Here is a 23,387-nt window from a genome sequence, read left to right on the forward strand (position 1 = left end):
GCACGCTTTATACATTTTTTTTATTTGATGACATATATTATAACAACTATAAATTCCAGTTACGAAGCTGAATCAAGTCAAACAGTTTTATAAGCGATATAATCTTGGCGTTTAATTCAATCTGTTTAATAGTCAATGAACCTCATTGGTATGCAGCGTTTGTACTTAGTATCACAAGGAAATTTTGTGATTTCGCTTAGGAGAGACTTAATCACTTGTCCCAAAGTATAAGTTAGCAAGCTTACTCTTGAATGTAATATCGATATTAATTCAATCGAATGCCAACGATAATTTTATACTGCATTCATGAAATAACAATTAGGAATTAAGTTAAAGTCGGGATCTGTTTACAATAGTTTGCATTGACAAGTTACATTTTTTTTATGCAACTTAGAATGGCAAACAAACAAACAAGCTAACGGCCCACCTGATGGAAAGTGGTAACCGTCGCCTATAGACATGAGCAGTACCATGAACATAACAGAGTATACTGTTTCGCTCGTGATATCCCCCATGCGTTGCCATTCCTGAGGACTCAGGTGTTATTCCTCTGTATCTAGTAAATTCACGCCATATCCCACCCTTCAAACCGAAACACAGCCATGCAAACACAACTATTTCGCGGTTGAAACACGAATGGGACAGAGGTACCCAAGCAATCGACTTTTGTACAAAGTCTCCCTCTAGTGAATATGCATCTATCAGAACAATTATGTCGCTAGTATTGCATAGAGTGCAAAACGTCTCAATTCCAATAATGATCTATTGGAATTTATTTCAAGATTAACTTCACAAGTCACAATAAAACTTAATAATCGAGTTTAGATGGAATTATCACAGAAACATTCCATAAGAGATATTAGCACACCCCTGATACTTCATACAAAAACGCCGCGATCTATGCTTATGTGGTAATGTGTGCGTGTTTAGTTACGATTAGCGCGGGAAAATAGAGTATTGGTTAGCACCAATTACCAACACATATTTTGAGAGGGGATGAGATCAGCAGGTCTATCATGAAATGAAATTCCGAAATTTCGGACTCAATTTCATGTTTTTGTTTATACCAAAATCGGACCAATAAATAGAGTTTAACGTTTCGTTCGTCATACATCCTATCATGAAAGTCCAAAGGAATAATATTTTAACATTTTTGATATTTCCAAACGGCATGTATTATGTAATTTTAACATCAAATTTGTGTTTCGTTTGGCTCCGAAATTTCGGAAAACATTTCATGGTAGGCCTTCAGATCACAGCGGGCGGCAGGAAGCTACCATACTGTATTTTAGTACTTTTACCTATACTACGATATTAATAACGAATCGAAACATTCAGTCAATTAATTGAACTTTTGTTTGTGCTGCTACTGGATATTATTTGTTTGTTTATATTTTTATTGAAGTTTTAGTGAAAGACTTTAAAGATATAACAGTCTAAGTACGTTCAGAATAACAGAATACTTACTTTTTAAATGATATCTGGCGTAGTATTGTCTTTTTGTTATATAGTAAATGCATTTGTACATATTACAGAATGATACGAACCGGGTGCATTCATATCGTAAACATTTTGTAATATTACCAAATAAATATTAACAAAATAAATCGAAAATAATAAGAAAGTATTTTAATAGTCATCCTCTAACACAACTTTTAGAGTTTAAGGATTATTTTATTAATACCATAAAAAAATCTCTAATACTTTTTATTAAAAAAAAATACACTGCCGTAGATACTTAACATTGTATGTACGAGTATGTAACATGATAAATAAAATTTTGCATTTGCAATGTGAAAGTGAAAAAAGGCGGCAAACGTTAAACTTTACGGGCACTAGTATATTGGACAATATTAGCTTATTGCCAAATTAAAAAAAAAAACTTGATGACCATAGACATACGTGAAATACTGTGGAATACATTAACCATAGACATAAAAAAATTAAGCTATTTGCACCATAGACTATTCCACAGATTAAAAATTATGCATTAGAGATGCAAAATTATTAAAAACGGCAATAAATAAATCAGTAACAGTGTACAAAATTAAATGTTTTTAAACAATTGCTTTCGCTATGTTGATAAATCGTTCCTTATGTTAAATTGATTTTATGTAGTTTACTTATGTTTAATATCAATATTGCGAGCGGAATTTTATTATATGATCCATCCATCATCATTTTGGCCATCAATCGTCCAAGAACCGCTAGCATTAATAGAACCAACCCACACGAGTTTGTAGTTTCGTCCTGCTTTACCGATACGTTGCAGAAATTTTAGGGACTAATAATAACGTTGTTAAATATTGTTTTACTAGACTACCAACAAAATAAGGGTAATGTATTTTAATATTACCTTACATTTGTTTTTTCGACTTTATTTATGTAACTTAGGAGATAATATGTATGTAAAAAAGTATGTAAAAAAAAGTTCTCAATATAAATTTTTACGTCCTTGCTAATGTTATAAATTGGAAACTGAGTATTTTATATTTATTTGCATTCTGTAATGTTACCATATATGTTTATTGACTTTGATTGTGTGTGGGCAATAAATAAATAAGTTACTTCTTGGCAGTTTAACAATTCAACCATTCGTTATAACACACGTAATATTTGGAATAGAAAAAGAAATACATATATTACTTTTTATTTCAGTCAAAATTATGTTTTCGTTACGCCGATATTAGTTGCGGGTAAACACTGGTAGGTAAATAAAAGATCGTCAGATTTGTTTTCATTATTGAAGTATCATTTAATATTTTTGTTTTGTTATTTTGTCGCCTTCTTTTCTTTTAAGTAGCCTTTAGAATAGGCTTAGAAAATTCTGATGTAAATATAGTTATCTACTGAATCTTTATCTACTTACTAACAAATCCATTTGGGATGTTTTACTTTAAGAGGTGTTGTCTATTTAAATTTCTTGAGAGACTCTATAGATCTTTCTAGTAAGGACTCGTCAGAATCCAATAAAGTTATTCCTTAAGCACATTTCACGTTTTCACCCTTCCAAGAAGTTTAAAGTCGATTGAAATCCTAAAAAGGGTTTCTATAATATTAAATAGTTTTTCGGTACAATATAAAAAAAATTTAAATTTTTGAATAATGTTTTAATTTCGTTGTATAATTTTGTGTTGATCTCAGTGACGTAATGGTAGAATATGGCATTACGTCAAGGAGGTCCCGGGTTCGTTCCCGATCGGGCCAATTTAGGAAAGGAACTTATTCACTCTGGTCTGGGTATTCTGGGTGCCCTTAGATGTTCGTTGACTGATTCCTTACAATATAGAGTATCTTTGCTTGAAGACTAGATAGTTAATATGGTCGTGTGGTACTTATTAAAAATGGTATTATAATAAAATAATTTTTATACATTTTTTTTATACAACTTAGAATGACAAACAAGCTGACGGTCCACCTAATGGAAAGTGGTAACCGTCGCCTATAGACATGAGCTATTGCTCATGTCTATAGGCGTCAGTTCACCGATGCTGGTCTTCCGTAAGAGCCTATACAAAGAGTGCTGTGCGCAACAATGAAATTAAATAACAAGCAACAATAAGACAAATATTAGTGTTAGGTTAGTATATATTATAAAACATATATGAGACACATGGAATATATAGATAAATACATAATAAGTGGTATGGTGATAAGAAAATATGAATATATTTTTTTTATATTATTGGTGAAGTGTAGCACAAGTAAGCTGATATAGTCGCCAGTTATCTGTAGGGCAGAACCTGATTATTGGTTTCTGTATATCTAGGTGATACTTTCTACACTAGTGGAAAAAATTAAGGGATCAGAAAAAAATGCCAAATTTTTTGAGGTTTTTCAAGTAGCTGTATTTCCTTTAAAAATGGTCGTATTGGAATTTAAAAAAAAGAATTTTAAAGCTCAAAGTTTCTAGTTTTGAGATCTTATGATGAAAAAATTTTTTAAGCAACGTGTTCTGCTCAATCCTAATGATTACCGAAACGAAAATGTTTTCAAAATTTTTTTGGTGCTTTTTTTTGGTCTACGAACTTGAAAAAAAAATTTACAAACATTTTTACAATTTTACAATCTTTCAAAGGTGAAGGTATATTCTTCCAGCACTTCGAAGTAGCGTTGTGAAAACTGCCTCCAAATGCTGCTGTACTATGCATTGGGCAAGCCAGACGAGGTACGAGTCTAACATTTTAGGAAAGGTTACTTAATGAAACTTTTAAATGAACATCCAGCCATGACCAAGAAACGAGTTATGAAAAGACAGACAGGCAAAAACAAATTTTAATTTGCCTATTACACGAAATGATTTGAATTTGCGAGATTGTTTCAGTTGCTGAATTGTTTGATCGTAAGTCAATAAAGAAATGCTGATGGATGAAAGACGGCCTCATTAGCAAAGTCTCCCCATTGACTCGGCTCATCAAGAACAGCTGATTTGAAAAGATTAAAACAAAGGAACGTCTAAATTAAACCTGCCAAAACAGGAGCGCTCCCTTTGTCCAAGCGAGGGTTCGATATTTGCTGCGACCCAGAAGTCATTTCAGTTCAATGATTCCAAATAAAGACTAACTAACCATTTGACTTCACTCAATGGCGCCCATCGCTCACCTGATTTTGTCAGGTCATTTTGAAACTTCAGTCAGAAATCTTTTGTGTTTAACAAAAAAGTATTTTTTTATGGTTAACAATGGAATGGTAGCTCCGTCTGCGCTAACGGTATACGCTGGCAGGGCAACAGTGAGGAATGCTAGATGAGAATGTTTTTTTTTATACTACTTAGAATGGCAAACAAGCTGACGGCCCACCTGATGGAAAGTGGTAACCGTCGCCTATAGACATGAGCAGTACCATGGACATAACAGAGTATACTGTTTCGCCCATGATACCCCCCATGCATTGCCATTCCTGAGGACTCAGGTGTTATTCCTCTGTACCCAGTAAATTCACGCCATATCCCACCCTTCAAACTGAAACACAGCCATGCAAATACAACTGCTTCACGGTAGAAACACGAATGGGACAGAGGTACCCAAACAATCGACTTTTGTACAAAGTCTCCCTGTGGTGTAATGTAAGAGCAGGTCAGTTAGCCCACCGTTATAAATACACCTAGAATTCAGCACGATGGTTTCTAGGGATTACCACGTGGAGGTCGACCTGACGAGGTATATTGCTAGCAATGGGACTGGTAGTCAATTACTAATATTCCTTTCCCTCCTTATAAAAAAAAAAATTGGCCCGTGGTTGTTTTAATGAACAAAGAATTATGCACCTGTTTCTGCTAAAAGTACATAGTAACGAGGCATCAGTGGTGAAGGAAACCATAAGAAAAGTCAGGTTTATTCGCCCATTGTGGCAAGTTGATATGGGTGAAAATACCTTTTATATTTTTTTTATACCACTAAGGCGACAAACATGCATATGGCCCACCTGATAAGCAGTTACAGTAGCCTATGAACGCTTGCAATACCAAGGTCGACTTGGTTGCCACCCCTTCCTTTCCCGTTGGTGTCGTAAGAGGCGAGTAAAACAGAGCGAGGGATGGGCAGCGGCGTCTCTCTTAAAACATTTCTAAAAGCCTAACTGCGGTTCCCAATCCGCCTGCCAAGCGGGGCAACTACTGGCAAAACTCCCCTTACGGGGAAGGCTTATGTCCAGCAGTGGACAGTTAATGGCTAAAATAACAATATATTGATAAAATCCTATTTTTCAAACTGATAGTTTTATTATAGTTCTTTATTTGAGAATTATCTGATTACGCCATCAAGCCTATTATAATATGCGAGTTGGTGTACCCGTATAAGCAATAACTTTGCTGCTTATCTCTGATAACGAATTAGTTTATGGCTTATATCTTTTATCTCCTATTTATTAAGATCTTTGTCAGTCTAATGTGTCTATGCTATGTACCTTCTTTGTGCCTATTTGTCTTTGTCAGCCAATGCCTTGTATTTGACATTAAAATTTACGGCGATCAATTTACAGAGCGTCCGTGGATCCGCGCTATTAATTTTGAACACGATTATCTTATTCCTATTAGGATTTTAGATTTCATGTCTCTGGTTGTTTTTTTATTCATGCAACTTAGAATGGCAAACACCAGAGGGAGAATTTGTACAAAAGTCCTCTGTCCCATTTGTGTGTTTCTGTGTGTGAGTGGCAGAAAAATATCTACGACTAAAGCAAAAAGTAGAATAAAAAAGCCAATATATATATATATATATATATATATATATATACATTTACCATTATATCATTATTCTGTCTCCAATTTTCGATATGTTTATTAACATCATTATTATTATGCGGTAAACACAACATTTTCATGAACTGTCAACGTTGATAACATCTTGGCGAGCCATTAATATTAAATGTGTTTACCAATATTTTGCCCCTTATCGTGTAGTGATATGGCCTGTAGACAAAGTAACACACTGTTTGCTATGTTGTTATTGGGAAAGTGCAAAATATATGGAAATTTACGAACGTGAACGAGCGAGTGTGCACGTTCGCGATCACGTGTTTCCAAGAATTACGTATTTCACTGGTTATTTGATTAAGATTATTTTGTTTAATTCCGCTACCATTAATATGTATGTGACCGTCAATACTTGAAGATTCACCACCACTATTACTACAAGAAGTTCAATAACCTTTCATATTAGCCATCAATCTCCGACTGCCATTGTCCACGCACCTTTTGCGATGCATCAGTGATTTGGACTTTGGCAAGATAACACCTAGTTCAGTAAAGTGATCACGTATTTCATATCCCATACGTTATTTTTATTATTATACAAGCTGAAGTGGCAATGGGCTGGTAACATAGCTTGAACAGGTTGAACGACCCCGTACAGGATAACGCAATGTAGGACTACTCCTCACTAGATGGAGTGACAATCTCAAATGCATTGCAGGGAGTGACCTCAAATGGATGCAGGTGCTTCAAGACCATTCTTTATGGCAGCTATGGGGGAGGCCTGTATTTAACAGTGGACAGATAATGGATTCTTATTGATAAATACGTGATTTTAGTTTTAGTAGGGTTAATTTTGAACAATGTATTCACTGACAGTTAAAAACGTAAAAAATACATATTCTTTCAGTTTGTCTGTCTTTCTTTTACAACTTACTATTAAACCATGTAATAGGAATGGGTATATATCTACACTATCATTGCCATTTAGATATATTTTTAAAGAAGATTTGTAAGTACTAATTAATCGTTCTTTTTTTATTACCATAATTAAATTAGAACAATATCATAATCGAGTGCTATAAGAGGCGACTAAGGGAATTTAAAGGTCCCTCTTAAAATATCACCAAAGACTGTGGTTGCCAGCACGTCTGTCAAACATGGCAGCTACTGGCAAAAACCCCCTTGTAGGGAAGGCTTATGTTCAGCAGTAGACAATTAATGGCAGATATGATGAATACCATAATAATTTATTATCATTTTTTTTTTTTAATTTTGACCGAGATAGGTTGTTAGCATATTATATTTTTTTTCATTCGAAATACTACACTTATACCTAATTACATGATGATTGGTTAAGTTGTCAAAACGCAAAGAACAAACAAACAGACTTTCATATTTATAATATTGGTAAGGATATAACGACAAAAGGGAGAAACCAATTAAAAACAAGAGTTGAATTACAAAACAGGAAAAACACAAATATGTTCATTGTATTAACATAAAAAACCACGATGTTTTTTATTAAATTTACAATAAAAATGTTTCCCAAAAAGGTCAGGATTATTTTTACAAAAATAATTGAAACAAATATGAAAGTAGGCAAATCCTATTATCGTATCATGGGCGAAACAGTATACTCTGTTATGTCCATGGTACTGCTCATGTTTATAAGCGACGGTTACCATTTTCCATCAGGTGGGCCGTCAGCTTGTTTGCCATTCTAAGTTGTATAAAAAAAAATCATTTCTCATAAAAGAAATAGATACTCTTTACTCCTCCTAAATACAAACAAATATAAGAAAATATTACAGTGAGAAAACAATGGGCGGCCTTATCGCTAAATGTGATCTCTTACATGCAACCTCTGGATGGAGAAGAGTAATAATAAACAGTTTGATCGAAGTCATGAAACTCTGCTCGTTTTTTTTTTTTTAAATATATGTAAAGATACAAGACGTATAGTAATGTGAATATATAAATATATATTTTAATTTACTAATAAATCCATCTATACATATAAATACATATACATACAAATTCATACACATACGAATACACATACATATGGAGTTACAAATATAATAAATGAAAAAAGAATGTGAGTATGCTAATTAAACACAAATTACAAAGATGATAATTAACAAAGACAGCAATTAGAAATCTGCTCACAAAAACTGACCAATCAAAATTGAAAACCTCCTACTTTTTTTAAGGCAGGGGAAATTGTCAAGTTTGCGTAAAAGTTACAATATAAGTACCATGAAAGAGCGAAAACACCCGGAAACTGAATGGGACGCATTCTAAACATATTTCCTTACTCAGCAAACGTGTAACCGTGAAATTACTTGTAAATTAGATTTTTATTGTAATGGAAAACGTAAATTGAGGAGAAACATACTTAACTAGTTAATTTTATTTTGAAACAAGAGGAAAAAAATAATCTTGGAGACAATAAAGAAGGGATTTCTCTGTAAAGGTATTATTAAACCAGTAGTGTTGTTTGGTTGTTATTTATTCCTATTGTAAAGGTGACTAATGAACTTTTGTTCCACTAAAAAAAAATATTTTATTCAAGGCGTCAACAAGTGATGAAGAAGGCCCATCAATTTCATGGCAAAGTTATCTCTTTTAAATCTGCAAGGAAACATTTTTTAAATTAGCAGTACATCATATATTTATATAAAAAAATGAATTTACATGATAATCAGCAGTTTTTTTTTTATAGTAAAAATATATATTTTGTGTAAGTGGTCAGTAAAGACTAAATAATTATTTATTTCATTCTTTATTGACTACTAATAAAAAAGTGTTTAGTACGAATGGCGGACATAATGCTATGTAGCATTCTCTCCCAGTCAACCTTCGGAAAAATAGATATGTAATTATGTGGTGAAAAAACTTGAAAATTGTTGCAGATAAATAAATATATATTATTAAAAATACGAGTATTATAAATGTATTTCGTGAAACCAATAACAGATTATACGATTTTATAACACTGTTTACATTATACATATTTTTGTATATTCAGTATACAAATGTATTGTAAATAATGTTATACATCTTCCTCGTAATGATGCGGTGTTTTATTACGTTATAAAACTTATATTATCCGCTACACTCCACTACATTGTGTAGATAAGTAATGATTACAAAACTAAGTAGAATGGAAAGCTAGAGATAAACGGGCGTGCAAACATGTCTACATATTGTTTGTAGTTGTAGGTAAACAAGTGGAACCAATATATCCGCAATTACAAGTCGGGCGCCATCTCCAATATCCGTGTACAATCAAGATGGTGGCGCATCCGGCAGCCATATTGCAGTGCGGTGCACCGAAACTGTTGTATTGCGAATCGTATTCGAAAATTAACACCGCTCGTGGACTGTAAATGGCGAAATTCCAAATATTCATTAAACGAAAGAAATTAATATAAAGCATTTCAATCATATTAAAGTTATCCATTTATACAAAGTATTTAAATTATTCTGAATGTGAACACACGTGCATTGGATTCCTGTAGGGATATTATTCTATAGTTGTACAACAAATATGAGGATTTTCCATAAAATGGATTTTAACTGGTGTTGAGAATTGGATGGTGGATGGATGGCTTGGATGGTAGAAAATACAGATTCTAAGGTACAGTGGAAAGGAAATTATTTTGTACACACTGAACTCTGCGGTAGAATAATAAAGTGATGATTTAAAAGAGATTTTAAACAAATCTATTTAATTGAAAATAATTTTTAATACAATAATAATTCTATATGAGAAGCAGATAGGATATCCATATCCCGTAAAGGTCAAATAAAAAGGCCTGTTATTTTTTTTTTTATTTTATTTAAACTTTAATGCACAGTGAAATTCTATGTACATTAGGCGGACTAAATACCAGTCGGTATTCTCTACTAGTCAAGCATTGAGTAAAACGAAAAATAAGTAGACGGTGCATTATTGAATTGAGGAAATATAAAGTAATATTTAATATTATAAACATTTAATCCATTTGTAATGGACGAAGCCGTGTTTACAGCTAGTTTGTCATAATTCTTTTTTCGTTACCGCGTTAAGAGCTGAAAAATGGCATCTCACGTATCTGTGTTTAGCAGCCCCAGCAGTCTATCACTGGGGGGTGGTACTTGCGCATACTCAATGAGGGGGACATTACACTCAGTGTGGGCGGATATGGTCACGTTATAAACGCTGAGCGAATTTGAAGGAACTAGCCGTAACGTATTACTGTATGCAGATTTTTTACTACCTGTAAAGCGCTGTAGGTAATGCTAATAAATTATCTATCTATCTATCTACTTTGTACAAATAATTTAATTCTTACTATCATTAGTAACATTATAAATGTGAAATTGAGTTTGTTTGATGTTTCTTAGTACCATAATGGCTTAACCGATCGATCGGACCGAATAAAAATCCTAAGTCCTTTTTAGGACATAGGATTTTTATTCCGGAATTTCTAGCTGTGTAGGCTTCGAATGGATCATCCCTTCTTTTGTTTTTATACAACTTAGAATGGCAAACAAGCTGACGGCCCACCTGATAGAAAGTGGTAACCATTGCCTATAGACATGACCAGTACTATAGATATAACAGAGTATACTGTTTCGCCCATGATACCTATGCCCATGCGTTGCCATTCCTGAGGACTCAGGTGTTATTCTTCCGTACCTAGTAAATTCACGCCATATCCCATTTTTTTCTAGTGGGTGTCGTAAAAGACGACTGAAGGATTTTAATGGTCTAAAGATGGGCAGCAACATCTCTCTTTAAACATCACCAAAGCCTAATTGCGGTTGTCAATCCGCCTGTCGAGCATGACAACAAGGGAAAAACTCCCGGAGAAGGAAGCCTATGTTTGGATTGGATAGTTAATGTCTATATTATCATCATAATAAAAATATAAAAAAAAAGAAAACAATGAAAATACTTGCTTAAAAGTATTTATGTTTCTAGTTTATAAATTAGTTCTTCAAATTGTTATCAAAGACTCAAATCCTTTTTAAGCCTATAAACCAAATTAAAATGTATATCCCCATTATATATACCTACCTATACTATATACCTGTTTGTTTTCAGCGTTCCGTTTTGTCGAAAGCTCGCCGGCAGGTGTCGCTTTAGATTAACGAGTAAACAGCTCTAAACATTGTTTACTTCCATCATAATACGCCGTGGCTGATACCCTTTTTTTTGTACGAGAATGATTTAATAACGGGCGGGTAATAAATTTTGGGGACGTGAGCTGCGGAACAGTGGCTGTTGAGTTCAAAACATGAAAATAATAGGTTTAGACGGATTAATGTAGAATTTACTATTGTGAATTCGGTTTATGGTCTATCCTTGACCAAGGAAGGAAATGTCCGGAGCTTGAAGTTTATAATTATTTAAAAAAGCAACGTGGAAACGCTGCAAGCGTGGGGAACTTTGGGTCGGGTACGGAAAGTGAAAATTGTTTTAACTAACAATCAGTTAGTCTAAAATTATATTATTTTTAGATTTATTTTGAATTCATTAATTAAGATTTTTAAATTAATTATTGTGTATATAATTTTTTTGTACACGTTCATATTGACGGTTGTATGTTTTAAATACTATGTCATGTCATTCTAATATCGTTTAATATAGAGTCATAACTAATTATATAATAGAACAGACTAAAGCTTTATATTCTTATTTATTTATTGTAGTCATTTTAAATAAAAATACCGTCTGCTAACGTGATGTATTAATTTTTTTTTATGAAGATTGTTATGTATTTGTTAATCAGTGGTGCTTAAACTGTTCTGCTCTTCCGTCATACTCGTGAACTGATACTTAGTCTGCTCTAGTTATTCATTATGACTGACTTATTTAATAGTTTGTTTTATACAAAATTAGAACTGTCCTGAGCCACCTGCATCTACTGACTCCCTGCAACGTATTTCAGGTCGTCACTCCATCTAGTGAGGGGTCATCCTACACTGCGTTTACCCGCACGTGGTTGCCACTCAAGAACCTTTCTTTCCCATCGGTTGTCGGTTCTTTGAACTATGTGACCAGCCCGTTGCCACTTCAGCTTGCTTATCCTTCGGGCTATGTCGGTTATTTTTGGTTCTTTTGCGGATATCCTCGTTTTGGATTCTATCACACAAAGAGACTCCGAGCATAGCCCTCTCCATAGCCCGCTGAGTAACTTGTAGCTTTTGCATACTGGCAATCGTGTAGGACCACGTTTCGGTTCCGTAAGCCATCACTGGCAACACGCACTGGTTAAAGACATTCGTCTTCAAATTCCGAGGTATTTTGGATGAAAAGATATGGCGTAGTTTCCCGAACGCTGCCCAACCGAGTTGGATTCGTCGGTTAACCTCTCGGTCGAAGTTGGACTCTCACCTATTGATTTCTCTAAACCAAAACAATAACAACAACAGATTGTTTGTTGTTGATCCGTTCAACAACAAACAATCTGTTTGAACTGATGACAGCTGTTCTGAACGAGGTTCTATTTGATGTCTATTGAAAACAGGCTTAAAATAAAGTCTCGTAGCATACACTTAAAAAAAAACGTATCAAGAATCTCTATCCTTTGAAAATCGCTTAAAAGGTGCATTGCCGAAAACATAGATCCGAGACAATTTAGATAAGTCCATCTATTAAATTGCGAGAATCGAGTCCGTGATGTCATTTACGCCTAGTAACAATCACGGAGATGGTCTACACTCTATCAACATCCAGTTCATTGGTGTATGTAATGAAATTCGATAAATCAGAGACCCTTTCGCTCGCGGTCACGACTTGAACGCGATAAGAAAGTGCTCGTACCACCTAATGTAACATTATAACAACAAAAACTAATATCCTTACAAAACTATCTATATATATATTATAAAATTCTAACTGGACGATATCCATTAGGAAAAAATTATTAAAATACTAGCTTTTATCTTCAACTTCATCCGTATGACCGAGATACGTTTACTGACCGGATATAAAGTAGCCTATGTTCTTTACCATTGCATATTGAACGTGTATACCAAACTCCAAATAGAATAGGTCACCCCTTTCTTTCCCGTGGGTGCCTAAAACGACTAAGAAAGGCGAGGAATGGGCAGCAGAGTCCCTCTTAACATCTCAAAAGCCTATGGCGGTTGCTAACCCGTCTGCTAAGCGTGGCAACTAATGGCAAAACTCTGCTTATGGGGAACGCTTATGTCCAGCATTGGACAGTTAACGGCTAAAATAATAATAATACCAAATTTTGATAGTGATTGGTTAAGTTTTTAAGGTGCTTTTTTCATTTAAGAGTTTCCTCTTGTCGGTGCAACTAATTCATGCATTTTGCTCCAGCCAGCTCTATCCTAGACCATATCCTTTATCTCCCTATACGACATGACGTCTAGTGTTTCCTTTATCTGTCCCATGTAGTTAATCCTCGGTCTTCCTCTTCCTTTCCTTCTTTAAGGTGCTATAAGGCAACAAATAAATAGACAGACACACTTGAAGATTAAGTGGTTCGAATGGTCACGAAACTAGTTTAGCTTTCTCGATCAAATTACATGTAATTTAAACCGGTAGTTCTTACATTAAAATATAGTATGTGGCCGTGTGGTCCCAGCATAGAAGAGGCCACCCCTTTCTTTCTCGTGGGTGTCGTAAGAGGTGACTAAGGGAGGGCAAGGGACGGGCAGCAGCGTCCCTCTTAAAACATGACTGCGGTTGCCAATCCGCCTGCCAATTACGGCAACTTCTGGCAACCCCAAGAAGAAGGTTTATGTTCAGCAGTGGACAGTTAAAGGCTGATATGATGATGATGATGTGAACTTACGAAACTTTTAATCATAAAAATCATGTTATTATCGAATCACAAATTTTCTCTAAACCCTGTGTTTTACACTGCCATATCCTTAAAACCAAAACAGGTGTTCTACAACAGTAACACGAGTCGAACAAATATATTGTTTCATATTGAAGAAAAAAACAGTGTTGCCATCACAAATTATTCAAATCCATTTATTATGCAACGTTCATCAGTCGGATTAAGTTAATTTAACGTTCGATATATGTACATATTACATACGAACCTAATACCAAAACGTAGTCAAGGTAATTACTGTCAAAATCAGATTATAGTTAATTATGCTAAGGAACAATACGTTAAGCCTATAATAGAACTAAGAAGTATGTAATAGGTATATACATATATAGTTTAACTTGAAATTCGAGTAATGGCATAAACGTAAATTTAGTTATGGTGGCAAACAAGCATACAACCCGACTATTCGTTAAGGGATATCACAGTCAATTATCATCATGTCATTTATATTGTTATCTTTCCATTGCTAAACATAGGCCTTCTTAAGGGGGGTCTTGCCAGTTTGCCTTGTCAAGCGGGTTGGGAACCGCAGTTAAACTTTGATATCACAGCGAATTGGGTACTATTACTATCATCATCAAATCAGCTGTAAACGCTCTACTGCTGTATGCTATCTAGGTATGCTACCTTCTCCTTGGAGAGTTCTGTCAGTAGTTGCCACGCTTGGTAGGCGGGTTGACAACCACAGTCTGGTTTGGTGATGGTTTAAGAGGGACGCTGCTGCCTAACCCTCAATCATTAAGTTCTCTCAGACACCTCTAACAACACCCACGCGAAATGAAGGGAATATAATAATGTAATATAATAATTTGCCTATGGTTGTACCACGATCGGTATAATGGTTAATTCCATGCCACCACACACCACCACACGCTATAGTGCACAAAAGTAACGTATAATATCTTTATGAAGCTTTGCTTTCATCTTCAGCTGTACATCAGACAGTTCTGGGGTGGACACGAAACACCTGAACCGCTTCTAAATACACCTACGCTGGCAATACTGAGAATATGCATACACTTTGTGTTACACTAAGAAATATAAATTCCAACATCATTATTCTGTTTCAGACAATTGAATCCATATAAAACTAGACAATTTGTATTTGTTATCCCTGTGAAGCGCCTCAGTTGGAACAAGACATAACCGTTTTAGTAGTTTAACTAGGGTTGCCAGGTGTGAATTTTGATTTTACCCAAACGTCAAACATTTTTTCTTTAAATCGATATGACTTTTAGGATTTTCACCCTTTTACAACGTTATATCGTTTTTCACTGCTTTTTGCCATGCGCCACAAAGTGTTCAATGAAAAAATATTAAAAAACATTCCTAATTACACTGGTATACATTACTAATAATTGTTATTAACTTAACCTAACCCAATAATGAAGTACCGCGTTCGTGATTCACTGATCATCCCAAAGGTTGACTGGTAGAGAATGCTACTAGCATTAAGTACCATAATGCCTTTTGTACCTTATTTTAGTCAATAAAAACGGTTTAAATAAATAAATAAATTCCTTTTGCTTCTATTTTTTTCTTTTCCTTATTTTTTATTATGTATCTTCATTCTCGTAACCGTATCTTACTTTATTATATACCCCTAGACTATCTAGGGGTATATAATAAACTCACTACTAAAGCTTTCCACACACAATTACCCAAATTTTTCCAAGCCCATTTCACTTTTGTCCGAGAATTTAATTTATTCAAAATTTCGCGAATAGATATTTTTTTACCCAAAAATCCGCAAAAAATACACAGTCTGGCAACGCTAAGTGTATTCGAGCCGAGACTACATAATAAATTTCAGTCACGTTTTATATACTTATCGTATGCATTTTATGCATAATACTTCATACTTTTTTTCGGTGGCAATAGAATTTATTTTTAGGTATAAATCATGGAGTGACGGTGAAGTCCCACGGACAGCATCCAACTTATGACGAATGACTTCTATTATTAGAGTCAAACGAAACTCGTTCAAGGTAATTAATTCATTAAGTAATTCAGGAGTACTTCTGGAACTGGTTCCGTTCGGATTGCGCTGGACTTATGGAACTTGGCTGAACTTATCCCGACTTTACTAACTTATGCATTTGGAAGTTTTCCTCCCAACTTCAGATGTGTTTAGGATACTTTGACTATATTCATTATAGCAATATTAAAATACTGTACTGGTTTCGCTTTAAATTCTTTTCTTCTACATTCTTCACGATTCTGGAACGCGTTTCTTGATACCATTAAGTTTCTTAATGGTGTCAAACTAAACCGTCTTTCAAAAAAAACCTTCACGCTCACTTTTTTACTTTATTCGAGCAGTAAGTGCTTTATATTATTCTCAATTTCGTGTATAATATAGTATATGTTATATATGTGTAAGTATATTTGTTATTTTTTATATATTTATTCGTTTATATATGTAATTTTACTATGTATGTATATCAATAATTATTAGAACCGCATTCGAGTATTCTGACACTTCCCTATGGTTTACTGGGAGAGGATGCTTTTAGCATTAAGTCCGCCGTGTACACATACTGTAGTCTCTAGGGAAAACCTATATATATATATATATAGGTTTTCCCTATATATATATAAACTGTCCAAAATATGTTCGAATACTACATTTACTGATCATAATTCAGTTTCATACAAACGACTTAACAAAACTACGCTAACCTCGTTACTTGTTTCGGATAAAACTAACGTAGCGGGTCGTCCAACGTCCAAGTATATTTCCGGAAACATCTACAGCGGAGTTGGAACGTACGTCCGAGGCAGGAAGCAGCGCAGACTCAACTATCGACTAATATACATTGCATATATGTGTGACTACATATAGCAATAGGCTTTTATTTATTACTATTTTTCTGACTACTACTTCATATGTATGGATTTCAGAAGTAGAAAAGTAATGTATGCTGCTGAACTTAAGCCTCCCCCTTGGGGGTTTTGCCAGAAGTTGTCACATTGGCAGGTGGATTGGCAACCGCAGTTAGGTTTTAGAGATGTGTTAAGAGGGACGCTGCTGCCCATCTGTCGCTCTCCTTTAGTAGATCCTTATGATACCCACAGGGAAAGAAACGGATGGCCTATTCTATGCCAGGACCACATGGCTATTGAATACTAGTAATAATAGTTTAATAACTCAAATATGGGTTTTACAGATAGTAAATTTTAGGTATAATATGAAGAATTTTTATTTTTAAAATAACACAATTAACATGAAAAGGTTTTGCTGGAAGAAATCTCTTATTAGAGATAAGCTCGCCTTTGTACATTATGTTTAAAATGAATTGTGATTAATAGTATGTTTTGTGTACAATAAAGAATAAAGAAGATGGTATATAGTATTTATTTATTTATTTATTCATTAAAATAATTATAACATAATGAGAGTAAAAACAAAATTAATGTTAAGTATGTTAGTAGGTGAAATACAATACTTCTAGATCACGTATCAAAACAAAGCATATATCAATTTTTAACTAAGACCTTGTAAGGTCTTGGCGTGAACTTACAGGGTACAGAGGAATAACACCTGAGTCTTTAGGAATGGCAACGCATGGGGGGTATCATGGGTGAAACAGTATACTCTGTTATGTCATAAAATATATACAATCACCAAAGGGAGACTTTGTACAAAAGTCGATTGCTTGGGTACCTCTGTCGCATTCGTGTTTCAACCGTGAAGCAGTTGTGTTTGCATAGCTGTGTTTTGGTTTGAAGGGTGGAATATGGCGTGAATTTACAGGGTACGGAGGAATAACACCTGAGTCCTCAGGAATGGCAACGCATGGGGGGTATCATGGGCGAAACAGTATACTTTGTTATGTCCATGGTACTGTTCATGTCTATAGGCGACGGTTACCACTTTCCATCAGGTGGACCGCCAGCTTGTTTGCCATTCTAAGTTTTATAAAAAAAAAAAGGTAAAACACCGCAGTGGAAGCGTTTTATAAGAAAAGATTCTGTCTGTCGAGGAACAAGTACACATATATATATATATATATATATATATATATATATATATATATATATATATATATATATATATATATATATATATATATATATATATATATATATATATATATATATATATATATATATAAACTGACAAATATAAAAATAAATATTGTTATGTCTTTTATTGTTCTCATTAAGAGCCATCATATTTTTTTTATGTATCGCCCATGTATTAACGTCGTCTGGTTATAATTTTATTGTAGGTTTTAGTAAGAAGAAATATAAAAAGGTTTGTAGACTCTCCAGCAGCTTCAATCAAGCACGTGAATTTTAACTTGAGTCAATCGTTGTGAATGCCTATAATGTTTGATGCTTAAATCAAACTATCTTCTATATCTTTGATGCACGTTTTACGTAAAATTTTATTTTCAAGCGACTTCAAAAGAAGGAGGTTCTTTATTCAGTATTTTTTTTTATATATATTTTTTTCTCGTAACTAGGTACGTCAGTTACAAACCGATTTTGAAATACTTTTTTATCTAAAAGGAAATGGAAATTTTATCAAAATCGATTTAATAGTTTAGTTTTAAATCAAAATAATTGCTTTTTCAAATATTTTTTTATGGAACACAATTTTAAATGCATGATAGCTCAGTGGGTAAATTATTAGTAAGAAAATAATTGAGCCCTAATACTAATTTCCTTATCCTCGAGTTAGGGATATACTGTATTTTAAATGAGAGACCAGTAAACATTTAAATGAACAAACAAGTTCATTTAATTTATGCAACGAACATGCCTATCCCAAAAGTACATCAAACAAATCCATTGAAAGTTCTAGAAGGAACCAAATAATGATGCTACGAAAGCGTCCGCAACACCACTTCTAATTTCTCGAAGTTTCGTTGGCAAATTTGTACGAATACGAGATAAACTCTCTCGTGGAAGTTAATTTCGTTATTTGTGAATTCTTTAGAGTAGCGAGAACTTTGCGCGATGTGGATTCTTCATTAAGTTATGTGAATTTATTCTGGATGGGCCAGACAGGCTCGCCCGCTTTGTCTTAATTATTAGCATTCTGCTTCTCCGTGGGGATAGTTTTGAAATGCCTCGTGAATGTAACCTAGATAGGTTAAGCCAACATTAACGGTCTTCATCTGGCTTGAAATTCTACGAAGCATAGACTAAAATTACTTTTTTAGCGAGCATCATAGTTCCGTGATGTGCTACTCCGAATTGACAAATAATATATTAATTTAAATTTTACCTTTGTTGGCTTAGATCATAGACATGTAAAATATGTATGACTCTCACTACTCTATTAAGGATTCTAGTAGTGAGTATTTTTATTCATTTGTTTTATATAATTACTTGAATACTTTAAAATAATATAGTTATCTCACACAGTCATACGTTATGTAAAATTGTTAAAGGAAAAAGTTTGTTAGACATCTATGCAACACGAAAAAATTTTACACCATAGTTAGATTTTTTTAGTATACCCATCCATATCGATATTTTGTACAGCGACAAATTATAAGTAGTTGTACAACACTATGAACATTAATTTACTGCGTCGATATGTCTAGGTGGTTGCATAAATTCTATTTCCAGTTTCGTCCTTATAAGGACAGTGTCGACTTTTAAATAACGTAGTGATACTGTGAAACCGATATTAAATGAGCATTCCTATTTTAAAATTCAAATTTTTAAATGCAGAATGCTACAAGCGCAAACGATAACGAGTTGTTATTTCTGTGCAGTGCTCGCGGGCGAGACCACGGAGCTCTCGAGCCGGGCCACGTTCGCTGACCCCTCGCCTACTAAACTTCCAAGTACGTCTCTTACTTAAATAACAATCGCCACAATAAGATCTCACTATCTATGAGTACTATACGAAATACAAGAAAGAACCTTAACATTAAGGCCTGACCACACGTTGAATTATGCCTTGAGTCAGTGTAGCTAAATTACTGTAACATCCATTGACTATTCAAGACTGATCTGCTATTGGCTCCAAAAATATATAATTTAAATAGGTTTAATATGAGACCATGCAAAAGCTTTATTATTTATTTATAATTTGTATAAAATATGTGTATAATGTGAAGGTATATTTATATTATACAGGAAAAATAGTTCTCAATTCGTATTGAACAAAATCCACTTAACTGGGGAACTTTCGAATTACTTGCAACACTGAGAAATGGTCTGTTTTATTTTGTTAAAAAAATATATATATAACAGTATATTTAAAAAAATAAAACTAGTTGTCTATTGCCCAATAGTTGACCCTTTTTTAACACTTGGCTTCCATTTAAAGTTAGATATTATATAACTAGCCTATGCCTAGCCTTATTAACTATGTTAAACGCGTAACTTTATGGTCACAGCTGATTTCCGTGGCAAAATTTGACAGCTGTCCCAAGCCGGTCCTATTTTCGACGATTAATAACTTTCGTCAAACATGCACAGCGTGGCGGATTAATCGAAGTTTACGATCATTTCGACAGCAGACAGACAAAGTTTTAGATATCTAAATTACAACAGAGACATAAACTTACGCCAACTTTTAATGATTTGTGTTGTATGTTTAGTTAGCCTAATTGTTGTACTTATATTATAATTGTGAACACAATTTTAAATGATCAAATTATTCTTAAGAACAAATTAAGGAGATCTTATTCTGGACGAATTGTATTTTACATTTACTTACCTATTTATTCGTACGTACTTACACTGCACAATTTTATATACCCTTATAGCACAATCCTATTTACTAACCGTATAACGATCCGAAAGGTCCACTGCGTGGTTTGATAAGGAAAAAATAATTAAATAAAAAACAAAACCCCCGACAGGTCACAGTAGTACAGTTGAGTGTTAACAATAAAAATGAATGTGATTCCGATAAAGTTAACGCAGCGTGTGTGGACGTTCGGAAAATGGAAAATATTAAAATTGGTGTTATCCCAACATGTGCGAATTCCCAGAACCCTGGCACAATATAGATTCCTATCACTGCCATCCGATTTTTGATGAATAAAAAATTTCAAGTAGGTAGGTACCTAAACCCATATCTGTTTTCAATATGTCAACTTTTTCCAAATTCAAATTTAGATTCCAAATTCAAATTTAATTTGAAATCCACCGCATGTATGGTTGTTAGTTTTTTGTTTAGATATTTAATAGAGATATTAATGACTGTATAATATTCAAGATGCGAGATCTCTTTATGTCAAAATATTATACATAAATCCATGGTAATGAGGTTCTTAATCGAGTCCCTCGCCGGCAAAGCCTTGCCGTGACTCGGAAAGTTTTAATGGGACAGCTAACAAGATTGAATGAATCCAAGAAAACATCACATTGTAACTAGAAAGATATCATTGAAGTACATACTCTGTGATTGGTAACCCTGTTATTGTTCAATCATAAATAAAAGAAAAAACTACGTAAATATATATTTTATCTGTGGTTCATAATAACATGACTGTGTCGGTGTAAAATCCTGTTACATAGTAGTATTAATAAATCATTAATTACACTGTGGTCGTATGACATATAGCAATTAAAAAAAAAATTATGTAATAAAAGAAAAAAACAAACGAAGAAGTTATTAAAGAAAAATTAAGGAAGATATGTTTAAATGAGACTTAAATTTAAAAACTTTGGTAGAAAATAAGCAAATTGAAAAAATATTATGTATTCTAAGAACACATTTCCATTTTTTTTTTTATTTATATTTAATTCTTATATTTAAATCAGATATGATTGATGTGGTTATGGAGAATAGAGACAAGTAGAACTATGTCACATGGGGAAAAGTAGCAAAAATTATCAGTTGTAAGTGTTGAAAATAATAAGCTCAGTTGGATGAATAATAAAAATGTATGTATTATGTGAAGCTTAGAAGAGAATAGCAAACTGTCATAAATTATTATATTGTTATATTTTTGTATTTAATATTTTGATTATAGAACATTAATAAAAACGACTATAGAGTTTTTACAACATATCCTCCCGTAATCAAAATATATATATATAACAAAAATATTACTTAACAAAAATACTGGTACAAAAATAACAAGATAAAAGGTTACCCAATGCCCATATTCGTCATACATCGTAAATGCTTAACATGACCTAAAGGTTTCGTCAAAACATCCGCTGGTAGTGAATCAGTGGGCATATACCTTAATTCTATAATTTTGTCATTTACTTTTTCTCTAATAAAATGAAACTTTACGTCTATATGTTTAGTTCTATTGTGATGGACTGGATTCAACGCAAGTTTCTGGGCACTCTGACTATCAGAAAAAATGACAACATTTAGAGTTTTACCTGTTATTTCTGCCATAAAACGTTTTAAGAAACAACCTTCCTTAGCAGCTGCTGATGGCGCCATGTATTCGGATTCCGCAGAGGACAATGCGACTGTAGGCTGTTTTCTTGATTCCCAAGAAATAGGGCCTTTTGCGAGTTCGAAGTAAAATCCTGTATATGAGCGACGACTAACAGGACAGTTTGCGAAGTCAGCATCTGAGTAACCACGCAGTATAGAGGAGTCTTCAGTTTTTCTGTATGAAATACCAACATGCTTAGTTGCACTTAAATATCGAAGACATCGCTTAGCAGCATTCCAATGAGATTGATCATTATTGGAGTTAAATTGGCTTAAGTAACTCACTGCGTAAGCTATATCAGGCCTTGTATTTACTGCCAAATACATAAGACAGCCAATTAATGCCTGATAGGAACATTTAGACTCACCTGTACTAGGTTCCAGTTTCTTTTGAGCAAGGGGTGTTGAAACCGATTTACAGTTTTGCATTTCAAACCTTTTTAACAAACTTTCAATATACGTACTTTGACATATTTTAATAATATTCTCTCGGCAAGATATATTTATGCCTATGAAATAATTAATAATACCAAGATCTTTAAGTGAAAAATAATTTTCCAACTCACATTTGAAGTTGTCAAATGTTACTTCATTTTTATACATAATTAAAAGATCATCAACATATATGGCTATAACCAAGGAGTCTGTATTCGAAATATTTTTAGTAAACACACAAGGTTCAGATGGTGTTTGAGTAAATCCAATAGTTGACAAAGTTTGTTTTAACTTTATATTCCAAGCTCTCGGAGCTTGTTTCAAACCATATAAGGCCTTTTTCAATAAGCATACCTTATTTTCATCTTCCTTTCTCTGGACAAACCCTTCTGGCTGATCCATATAGACTTCTTCTTCCAAATCACCATATAAAAAGGCAGTATCTACATCCATATGACGTATTTTGTATCCTTCCTGTACTGCTAGTGCTAACAGCGTTCGCAACGATGAGGAG

General features: G+C 33.7%; 1 protein-coding gene across 3 annotated transcripts in view; it reads left to right on the top strand.

The window, feature by feature from the left end:
* The window catches only part of LOC113518775 (cubilin), a 146,385-nt gene that overhangs the window by 90,609 nt on the left and 32,389 nt on the right, over window positions 1–23,387 (top strand). For 2 of the 3 annotated variants that reach the window (XM_026903757.3, XM_052898508.1), the window contains exon 4: window positions 19,797–19,868. The exons of the other annotated variant lie outside the window; for it this stretch is intronic. In XM_026903757.3, coding sequence (XP_026759558.2) covers window positions 19,797–19,868 — 72 coding nt within the window. The remainder of the gene's footprint in view (window positions 1–19,796; window positions 19,869–23,387) is intronic. 3 annotated transcript variants of the gene reach the window in all.

This window comes from Galleria mellonella, unplaced genomic scaffold (genome assembly GCF_026898425.1).
Source record: "Galleria mellonella isolate WM207_F2 unplaced genomic scaffold, CSIRO_AGI_GalMel_v1 utg44, whole genome shotgun sequence".
Lineage (NCBI taxonomy): Eukaryota > Metazoa > Arthropoda > Insecta > Lepidoptera > Pyralidae > Galleria > Galleria mellonella.